The sequence below is a fragment of the Bicyclus anynana genome, chromosome 5 (genome assembly GCF_947172395.1).
Source record: "Bicyclus anynana chromosome 5, ilBicAnyn1.1, whole genome shotgun sequence".
NCBI classification, from domain to species: Eukaryota; Metazoa; Arthropoda; class Insecta; order Lepidoptera; family Nymphalidae; genus Bicyclus; species Bicyclus anynana.
This window is the reverse complement of record NC_069087.1, coordinates 2,884,962-2,896,310: the sequence shown is the minus strand read 5'-3', so window position 1 is coordinate 2,896,310 and position 11,349 is coordinate 2,884,962. Positions and strand designations below refer to the sequence as shown.

The following is an 11,349-nucleotide window of genomic DNA, read 5'->3' as shown; positions in this document are numbered from 1 at the left end:
AGGAGGAGGATGAAAATCCACACCCCTTTCGGTTTCTACACGGCATCGTACCGGAACGCTAAATCGCTTGGCGATATGTCTTTGTCGGTTCGGTCGGTCGGCGACTGCTGCGGTAAAGCTATTGCATAGCATTTTATCACTTACTAGCCGACGCCCGCGACTTCGTCAGCGTGAAACCCGATGTAAACTTTCAACTACCCCTATCCTACTTCTACCCCTACCCTACTCCTACCTACCCCTACCCTACTTTTCTGGTTGATTTTTTACACCTTGTGTCCGAAAAACCCAAATATCTTACGGAACCCTATTTTTTTCTAAAATAAAATTTAGCCTATGTTACTTGTGGATAATGTGGCTTTCGAATGGTGAAAGAATTTTTAAAATCGGTCCAGTAGTTTTTGAGCCTATTCATTACAATCAAACAAACAAAGTTTTCCTCTATAATATTAGTATAGATTATAATTATTTATTGCTAGTCTACACGCATAGGTCTAGTCGCACGCACACAAACACATTGTCTGCCGAACTTAGACGACGTTAGACGAAGACTATGCACGGCTTTCAGCGCTGCACCGTTAGGTTCATTTTCGTTATAGAATTTCTAGATTCGGTCGCTTAAAGCTATGTAATAGCTTTAAAAAAATATTGAAGTATAAAAGTATGAATAAAACAGCAGTTAGTGTTCTAGATACACACATTTTTATTTTCCTATTTTATACCATGTTATAAATTTTAACAAAGGATGATTATAAGGGTTCATCTGTATGAACATCGAGTTTTGAGGAACATCAGTCGCGTTGAGTACAGTATACAACTGTTTGTCTTGCAAGCAACACATTTCGAGTCACAGTATAAAATAAATTTTCAAAAAATCACATCGACAAAATATATACCAGTCACGAATACGATTATTCACTTGTCTGGTCTGTATGTCGCAAGCATTTGAATCTCACAGCACCAGTTTCACATCCGATGATATTAGTGTTTTTGTTTTTATTTTCACCATCACATCCATATACACGCGACATACACCTCGCTAAATATTACACAGCTAAGTTTTTATTTTTTAATACTTTAACAACTAGGGTTAAGACATACATTATACAATACCTAAACAATAAAATAACTTACGTCTAACAACTGTTTACACCCTAAACGGAATATTTCAGATAGAAGTCGCAGCGGAAGAAACTAGTGCCCAGTGAGGTTTGGCACGTCTAGTAGAGTATCAACCGTCATCAAATTAGGCTACAGCGGCGAACAGTTCATGCAAGCCGATTCCCGCCGGGTTACCTTTTAAAATCCATGCATATTCATTGTATTGTTAATCCATGCATATTCTTTGTATTACGGCTTACCTTCATCTAAATTCCATCCTTCGCCACTGGTAGGTTATAATATTACATGGCAACCAGAGGACGTGACATATGTATGCAATATGATCTTTAATCAGAATCATATCATTTATACTTTCATCGAGTCATATTGTCTACTAGCTGAGATTTCGTTGGCGTGAAATTAGGATTCCACAAGCTGTTTCCAAATAAAAGCCAAATCCAGTCAGCAGTTTTTGCATGGTTCAAAGTTCTTCATTACAATTAGTTTTTCTCATATCCCACAGGAATCACGGTTTTTATCTCCAATCCTAATTTCAGCTAAATCAGCTAAGTATTCGTGGCGTTAGAGTAACAAACATTCATACATCTTTCGCGTTTATAATATTATAATAGGAACTAAAAAAACCACCAGTATTTTGAATATCTTGCGGGAACCATGGATTTATTCATGGGTCAAATAGCCTATCCAGGCTATCTCCATTCCGAATTTCAGCTAAATCGGTTGAATAGTCGCGACAATAAAGAGTAACAAACATCCATACAATCTTTCTTTTGCGTTTAATATTAGTAGGATTAAAACAATATGACTCAATGACAGTATGTGAGTTAACATAAATAAAATAAATAATTTCGATATGACCGTGCTCTAAATTTGCAGAAGGTACTTTGCGAAATATTGTTTGCATTTGCAATCATTACGTCTTTTTTTGTGGAGCACTTGGCACTCCTCTTCTAGAAGAGAGTTATGTTAATGATTTTAATACGAGACTTATAAACCGTACAGACTACTTTAGTATTTTAGTAGAGTACGAACGATTTTTGGGCGGTAAATCCAAAATTGTTGATTAAAATACTAAAGTAGTCCGAACTAGGCATTAGACACTAGGTAGTTGACAAAGGACAAAACGCAGGACCCGATTAGTAATCGTTAAAAATTCAGAGCTAGACAGATAACAGATTGCAAACAATATTTCTTAAGTTATTAAATATACTCTGCTTTTACTGAAAATGAGTGTATTTTTATAGCGGCTAATATGTGCCAACACACACACACCAACTTCCCCTTTCTATATCGCCAAATAAATGTCTATGGACCGATGCACTTTGATATGTCAATTTCGTAAAAAAAAAGCCCATGCCTTTGTAAACCACACAGATGTAATTTGAAAATTTTGAACTGCAGAGAGCATAGACAACTGCCTCGAGTTGTTTATGCTAGTGAACATAAACCAAAGTTTTTTATGTTTTCAGTTCCGAAAAGATATAAGTCAAAATGAAATAAAAAGATGCTTTCACAAGCCAAGTTTGAGTAAAATTAAATTAATATGACATATCAATGCTCAAAACCAAAAAATAATTTTATAAAAATTAATGTTCAATTGTTCAGTAACAAATAATATCTAACCAAAAATGTTAATCTGACATTTCAATTAGTCAAGTTAATTTTTTTTTTATTTAAGATTGCAAGTAAAATTTTACTCGACACACGTGGTGTAAGCACAAAACTCATTTAAATAAATCATTATTCAGTTTAACGGCATGTGTATTAACAATTACAATTGGCGCAGTCGGTAAGATCTAATAGTTGAGTATAACACTGTGTTCAACTAGAGAACAATTTATTAAAAAAAGTTCTATATAGAACGCGCCAAGCTTCGAGTCCGCTCTGATTTTGCTACACGCCCAACGTTTGCAGCTATAACTAACGACTCGCCTCGCGTTCAGGGCGGACTTAAAGATTGGCGCAACCTATACCCAAGACATTGTACAAAAACATGACACAAAGTTCAAGGTACTATGCACATCACAGCTGTTTGAATTTGAGGAATATTTACAAATCATTCAACTCCATACAATCAAAGGTCATCGACTATAGAAATCGGTTCACAAGTTCTTTCTTTATAAAAAAAATAAATAAATAGGTTTCATAATATAAAATAGTATACTTGGCGAAGAATAGTCTACATTGCCACAATTGTTATATCAAGTGATAAACATTGTATAGCACACTTAACATAAGAAAAAAAAAACGATTTCACAGTAATTTTTAGAAATTTCAATAATAATAATAATTAATTACACTATCTAAATATTATGGACCAAATAGATACATACAAAACATTAACTAAATCACAAATTCGACAGGTTGCTATATGATTTTAATCCTTGTTTATAAATAAGAAGTAATGGTGCAATTTAGCTTACACTAATTTAACACTTGCCATCTAGTTTGTCTATGGCGACTGTTAAATATAGTACTACTTTTACAGCTGTCAAATCTGATAGTGATTACTACCAAATTAACACCATTTACTATATTTACTTAGATTTTACATTTTTCTTGTTTGGGATCTGTATTCACTATGGAATTTTCAAAATAAACGACTAGAAACTATATTTGTGGAACTATTACAAGAGCTTGGTATGTATAAACAAAACACTGGCTGTTGCTCATGTCATAATACACTCAGAGGCACAATTTTATTATACTTCCGTCATATTAAAGTGGGCGGATAATTGTGCCTTTGAGTATACAAAGGGTTATTTATTAACATTGAAAAAAAGACACATTTTATGACATAGTAGTAGATTCAAATATACACTTTCTCCAGCTTCCATAGTATTAGTAGATATACATATTATTGAGTTCATAAACTTAAATTATTTATAGATTTCTAATGGGCATTTGAAACATGCTGCATATATCAAGTTTTACACTAAAACATTCAGATATACTTACAACATAGCATTATTAACTAATTAATTTTCATTGAATTCTTTGATGTCACTGTAAATATTTAATTAACAAAATCAATTTCATATTCAAATAAATAACCAACGGTTGAAGTTTAGACACAAACATCCCTTTGTACTGACATACATAATAATTACTAAAATAATCCAACACTATCTCAAACACAATAAGTAAGCGCTAATCAAGTGCTGTGAGAAATTGGGAGACAATTAATTGGCAGTCGAGTAATTATACATAGAATTTAATAATCTTATATAACTAACCATCAAGATCACATCTCTATACAAACCAATCACTAAAGCAATTAGTACACCCTGCAAGATGTATACCATTACAGTAAGACCCATTTCGTAAACTGATTTTTGACAGTTGACAGCTTTACAAGTGCACTAAAATGACAGATCTAAAAATTTGACACAGACAGAAAATATTGTTAAATAAAAGAGGAAGAGAAGATATATTTTCATTCAGATATTCTGTTAACATTTTCTTGTGCTGTTTTTCTGTGATTCTGTCAATTGAGTTAGCACATCTATGGTTATTAAGTTGATCAAAGACAATGTATATAAACCAACTGTAAAAAGTATCAGTTCTCTCATTGGCCGTACTATAATCCCCGTGGCTTAGAAAATAAACCATGATCAAGTCAAGCACACCTCTTTCTTTTTAATTTAGAAAGAACATCCCAAGACTGTCAAACAAGTTATCCTGATATATGTACAAGATTTGATGAACAATTTTGCCATGAATCATAAAATTCAACATAGCAGGACTAATTGAAACAGGATTTATAGTGTTGTTTTTCTAAATTAGAAAGCTAAAGATGTATCAACTATGAATCTATACAGACAGACTTCAGATTATTTGCCCCCATTTAAAGCTAATCAATGTTGTTTTTAGTATTAAGATATATTGATTTGCTTATCAATTACTATTAGGCAAACAGTTATGAATATAAGAATCAGCTTGTAGTAAGTAAGTAAATTATACAACTTTAGAAAAAAAAACAATAATATTGCTTAGGAACTTGCTGACAAACAACATTTTTTTTTTAAATTGTCATTAGTTAATAAATATGCACTCAACCGAGTTTATGTGTGATTGCATCAACTGTAACTCAAACACTTCAGTTTCAGTCTGTCTGTCTAGACAATTGTTATTTCAGTGACGCCCATCTATACCAGCACATTCATCAAAGTGTTTTGAGATCAACACAACAATTATTGTGGCAAAAATTGACTCAATCACTTTTACCCTACATTGATTAATGTTTAATATTACAATACCCTACAGCCACGTTGCTATGACGCGACCAGAGACATCAATAGTTTTTCTTTTTAAAAGATAAAGAAAAATTATAGAATGTAGTTGTTCTTCAAGCATTAGAGAATTCAGTATTAATTGCAACCAATCCAATAAGCCGATATATACGCACTTTTAGCAACATTTTAAGTTATAGTCATATTTTACAGTTAAAACAATATTCTATAAGACTTAACTTTATATGTAAAATATTTTAGGAAAACATGCATGACATTGAGTTTTGCCAGTCATTAGAAAGCAGTTTTTCCAAGATTATGTAGATTTTTACATTCCCACAATAGAGAAGTTTTATTTGAAAAAAGATATTCCTATTCTAGTCTCAATCTTTGAGTATTTTTAGTTGGCATACTAGCTTAAGAATAGAATAATATTATCAGATGTTTATGATAATAAGCAATTTTCTACACATTGTGCCAATCACTAAAGGTTGGTAATTGCTATTATTTAAATGTTACCAAAAATTATGTAACTAATTCATCAACTAATAAAAAAATGTTACATTTCAGTCACCAATATACTAAAAATGTTCACATTAACAAGTTCAACTTATCGAAAATCCTGACATTCATTGGTTAACTTACCAAAAATATTGACATTCATTGGTTAACTTACCAAAAATGTTGACATTCATTGGTTAACTTACCAATAATATTGACATTCATTGATTAACTTACCAAAAATATTGACATTCATTGGTTAACTTACCAAAAAAGTTTGACATTCATTGTTAACTCATCAAAAATGTTGGCAAAAGTACACAAATCAAATCAACTGGATTACACAAGTGTTAGCTTACATTAAAGTGAACGGGATGGATTTAAAACAGAATGGTATTGAGTATGACAGCTGTGCGACGCAGCGCAATCATGTTGCGTAGCGCTTGGTCCAGAGGCGCGCGATGCGATCGTGCTCTTCCCTGTTCTGTAGATACTGTGTTGCAATGCTACCCACCAGCGGGTCAGCTGGAATAACAAACATTGCCATTTATATTATCAACACATATTCGGCACATTGCTGAGCTTGAGTCAACCATCAGAATGAGAGGGGTTAGGCCAATAGTCCACCACCCTGCCCAATGCGGACTGGCAAGACTTCACACACGGCTGGAATTAAGAAAATGTTCCAGGTATGCAGGTTTCCTCACAATGTTTTCCTTCACTGTTTGAGACATGAGATATTTAATTTTTTAAAATGCACACAACTGAAGAGTTGGCGGTGCATGCTCCGGACCAGATTTGAGCCTACACCGTCCGAATCAAAGGCAGAGGTCATATCCACTGGGCTATCACGGCTCTCCTATCATTTCTACATAATAATAATAATGTACATAACAACAACTCTTTATAAATCCATAAAATGTAGTCCCTTCAGTGTCTGTAGTTTATACTGTTTATGGTGTCACCAAGGTCAAGTGGTTAAATTATTGACAACATTGCATGTGTCATGATCTCTATATCTCATTGTCTATGATAGATAAAAAATAAGAAATCTGGAACTACTTATAGAAGGCATAATCATCATGAATTGTGCTTAAACAGTGATGATCAAAATATAATTGTGTCTGGTTTACCAGACAAACATTGAAGAATGTTTAATATCGATATGTGGTCACAAACACAAGGAGTGTGGTCAGCTGAGCAATTATGCGATGCAATAATTCATCATTCTGTAGTTATCCATCATGGCACAGTAAACTCTATTGTTGCCATTCTAGTATTATATTAACCATTTTACTTTAATGTAATCATTGTTTATGCTAACTATGGGCCTTATTAGAAGGCTCAAAATCACTCAGCGGGCGATGGAGCAAGCTATGTTTGTAGTTTCTTTGAGTGATCAAATTAGAAATGAGGAGATCCGCAGATGAACCAAAGTCACTAACATAGCTCAGTGAGTTGCGAAGCTGAAGAACCAATGGACGTTGGGTTCCCAAGGTGCTGGAATGGCGACCCCACACCAGAAAGTACAGTGTTGGTCAACCCCTCACTAGGTGGACCGAGGACTACAAGTAGATTACAGGAAACTGCTGGATGCTGGTGGCTCGAGACCATTATGCTTGGAGGTCTATGCAAGAGGCATATGTCCAGCAGTGGATGTCCATTGGCTGATAATGATGATGATGATCAATCATTGTTCATCATTTTCAGCTGCTGAACACCACATAGGTCATAAGCCTCTTGTAAGGACTTCCAAACACAATGGTTGTGAGTCCCATGCATTCAGCAGCTCTCTGTTAACCTGTCACCTAGTTGGGGGATAACCAATATTGTGCTTTCAGGGCAGGGTAACCTATCAGCACATTGGAACCTTAACATTCATTGGTTCTTTGAACTATGCTTCTAAAAATATAAATGTTAACTATTACAACCTAAGTAGCTAAATAGATATGGCACACATTTTGATCAACATCTAGACACACAGTTGGATCGACATCTAGACACAGTTGGATCAACATCTAGAACAAATAAGATGTCTGGAAGCTTGTCTTTGGGGGTGAAGATGCTGTGCAGGGGTCAATAATGTTCCCAGTAGGGATTTGGAGTTGTAAAGGTTTATTTATTAAATTTTCTACAATTTGAGGCAACTATTTTCTTGTTTTTTGGATTTTAGGGTTTCTGACAGCTAGCTAGGTAGCGTTCAATTTACAGCGCTACCACCAATGAGCTAGCGAGGCTATTCGGATGTCGCATTAGCCTTTCTTTATGCTTGTTGCAGTTATTTCTGATTTCCTCACAGGCAGTTGGCATTTCAAGGTTCATTCAAGGCATTATTCAGTATTAAAATTGACATAACTAAATAGTGAAAGAATATTATATATTTACCTGGATTACAATCAGTCAAGAGTGAGCATATAGACAGTAAGACCTTTGAGATGGTCAGAGCGGGTGACCAGTTGTCTTTGAGTATATCCAGGCATATCACACCCTGGCTGTTGATGTTACAGTGGTATATTCTAGTGCGGAATGTTACCTGCAATTTACATTAATTGTCATGTCAACTGTCAAAGACAAAATTTGTGAATAAGTTTATCTATATCAATAAAAAATAATTACATACAAATCAAACTTTGTATAACCTCCTTATTTTTGGAAGTCAGTTAAAAATTGAACTTCAAAGCATTTTTTGGGAAAGCTTATTAATTATATAATTCTAATTGTCAACACAATGCTATTAAATATATGGACTAACATTTAAATTCTAATTTTAATTTAATAAACATATCAACTTTTATAATTTAAATAGAAAAGAAATTCTTTATTTAATGTTTAGACATAACCAAAATGGTAAAAACCTTACCTTAGGAGGTTTAAAGGGGTATTCTGGTGAGAAATGTATATCTAAGAAGAACACTCCACCCTCGTACACTGATCCAGGCGGGCCGAGTATAGTCGACACCCACTCATAGAGGTTGTCACCCTTCGGGCCGGCGCTGCAATTTGGTGGAGGGTCCAGTGTGATCTCCGCTAGCTCCTTTTGGATACGTTTAGCCGAAGTTCCAAGTGCTTTAGACATTTTTGGGTTCGGTTTGTTCTCTTTTGTGTCTGGTTTGTTGTCTATGGAGTTCCCGCTGCCTCTGCCTCGTCCTGTGCCGCTCCCTGAACTAGATGCACCGGACATTATCTAAAAGAATCACATAAACATGCGGGTGCTAAACCTAACAGCTAAGTGTTAATAAGCCAACCGAAAGCTCATGAACAAATGAATGTTGTTAGGTGACATTACATAAATTATTTAAATACATCTTTATTGATGTTTTTATTAAGTTTATTATACATTATTATTGGATAGGCAATCTACTTTAAAAAGGATCAAGGTTAGTAATATTTTTTCAGGCTGTCTATCAGAGTTGGTACTATACCCAAAGATTTTTGTCCTGCAACAATATACTCAACTGATATTTTTTGATTCAAGTGATAATACAGTAGGATATGTGTAATTTGCTGAGCATGGAGCAAATACTCAGCCAGATTGGTTGTTCACTGCATGTAAACTTTTTTAATGGACACAGTATGTTTTGATTGCATGATTCAGTCTACTACATTTGAGAACTACCCATGGCTTAAGCAGAACAAACCAGCAATATAGTAATCATTATTTCTAAATTGACAAATGCTGTTAATCCAAACCAGGGTCTTTAGCTTTTAAAGCATGATTTACGCAACTGCAACTTTTTTTACAATCCGAAAGACAGGATTTCAATCAATAGTGTAAAACTCTAAAAGAAGGCTCTAAGTACCCAAGCAACATATCTCTCATGGGATCTATTAGAGCTGGATCTACAACAATTAATAAAAAAATAACTACTGTAAACTTCTATGTATATCAAGGTTGTAAAATAGCAGACCTACAAGCACTACTTAATGCATACTGTTTACCAACAAAAAAAATTTGAAATGAGGGTAGAAAACGCAAGTCATTTCATAACTTATTCAATTTAAATTTTATGTTTGTTTAAAAAAAGTTAATCAAGATATATTAACTATCTCATTTTTTCCAAGTTTATTAATAGAATTTATTTTCATTTATTTAAGAACAAGTAAATTAAAATTATTATTAAGTGTGAAATGACTAGTGATTTATACCCAAATTTTTAGTTAGTTAACAGTACTCATCAAGAAAGGCTGTAGTATAGTTAAAATAAATTAATTTTGTATGAAAAGTTTATAATTTATGTAATCTCATGATGAACAGACAAAACACTATACGATGACAAGCTAAATGATATTTAGGGGAAAAGAGGCTTCACAAAGACCAATCTCGCCATGTTACAACAACAAAGCATTAACCTCGCAACTCAATAAAAAATAAAATCAATAGCCAAAGGTTATGCACCTCTTGAAAATACAACTAAAATAAATAGCTTGACACTTGCTCAGCAAATAAGTATTTAACGTAAATAAACACTGTAGCGATTGATAAAACATTAACAGGCGATAAAAACAAATTGTTTTGATAGAAATACATTCAAATGGAAGATTATTTAATACGCGAAAGAAAAAAAAACAAGTCTTTGTGAAATTGATCAGGATAACTTTGGAACAAAGACTTGTCTATTTATCGTTACAAAAGTACTATTTAATGGCATCTAAATAAACATAGACAGAATACCTTTGCACTAACTCTCTAATACAGTGAAATAATTACATAAACACATATTGAATGGAAAAATTTATTTATACCTTACGAATAACAGACGGCCATCTTGTAGGCTTGCGTTATCCGATTCTAAGCAATTTTTTTTTCGTTCACCAATTTGCGATTATATTATAAACAAAGTATTCCAATGTGCGATCAACAGAAGACTAAGGAAGACATCCAGAACATGTACAATTTGCGATATGATATATGAAACTCCGTGTTAGGTGCTCCGAAGAACTGCAAGCGCAAATAGGCAGCCTGTTAACTTTCCCGTCGAAGTAGACATATAATTCTATCGTTACAAGAAATATTACATAACTGAATTATACCTTTATAAAATTAAAACTCGAATTTTGTTATTTTCGTAAAATATATCAGAGCTTCGATCCTCTTCTACCACATTTCGTCCATTTGTACATCACCCTCACTAGCAAATTTTACTGAAAGTCACAAACGCACACACGTTTAGCTACAAAAACAGGAATTTTAACAACAAACTGTACGTTATACTATCTATACTCCGAGCAGAGCTTACGTTAATTAATTTAAACAAAACATGAGCATAATTCGGTGTATTATTTGAAGTAAAATAGTAATTTCTGAGAAAATCACAAACTGAAAGAACAGCCACTTTCAGACATGTTTTTAAAAAACCGGCATGTTGCCACACTAAAAAAATCATTTTACTGGCACATATAAAGCGCCTATTAAACCATCAAACTTTTTGTCAAAATTTGCTACATAATGAAATTATTCTTTTAATGGTCTAAGATGCCAATTAGTTTTAAACTTGTA

The 11,349-nt window shown here is 33.5% G+C and overlaps 1 protein-coding gene across 5 annotated transcripts; it reads right to left on the bottom strand.

The window, feature by feature from the left end:
- Positions 1–1,400: 1,400 nt before the first annotated feature.
- Positions 1,401–11,233, bottom strand: LOC112048503 (ubiquitin-conjugating enzyme E2-24 kDa). 5 transcript variants are annotated; one of them, XM_024086033.2, is made up of 6 exons: positions 11,090–11,233; positions 10,884–10,994; positions 10,596–10,791; positions 8,713–9,036; positions 8,238–8,385; positions 1,401–6,377 (listed from the first exon to the last, which is right to left on the bottom strand). In XM_024086033.2, exons 4-6 carry the CDS (start codon positions 9,031–9,033, stop codon positions 6,280–6,282), a joined length of 567 nt encoding a protein of 188 aa, XP_023941801.1. In that variant the 5' UTR covers positions 9,034–9,036; positions 10,596–10,791; positions 10,884–10,994; positions 11,090–11,233; the 3' UTR covers positions 1,401–6,279. The 5 variants fall into 5 exon arrangements, with proteins under 5 accessions (XP_023941801.1, XP_052737587.1, XP_052737588.1 ...); XM_052881627.1 differs by lacking the exon at positions 10,596–10,791; XM_052881628.1 differs by lacking the exon at positions 10,596–10,791 and having other exon boundaries at positions 8,713–9,016; positions 11,090–11,232.
- Between the last annotated feature and the right edge of the window lie 116 nt (positions 11,234–11,349).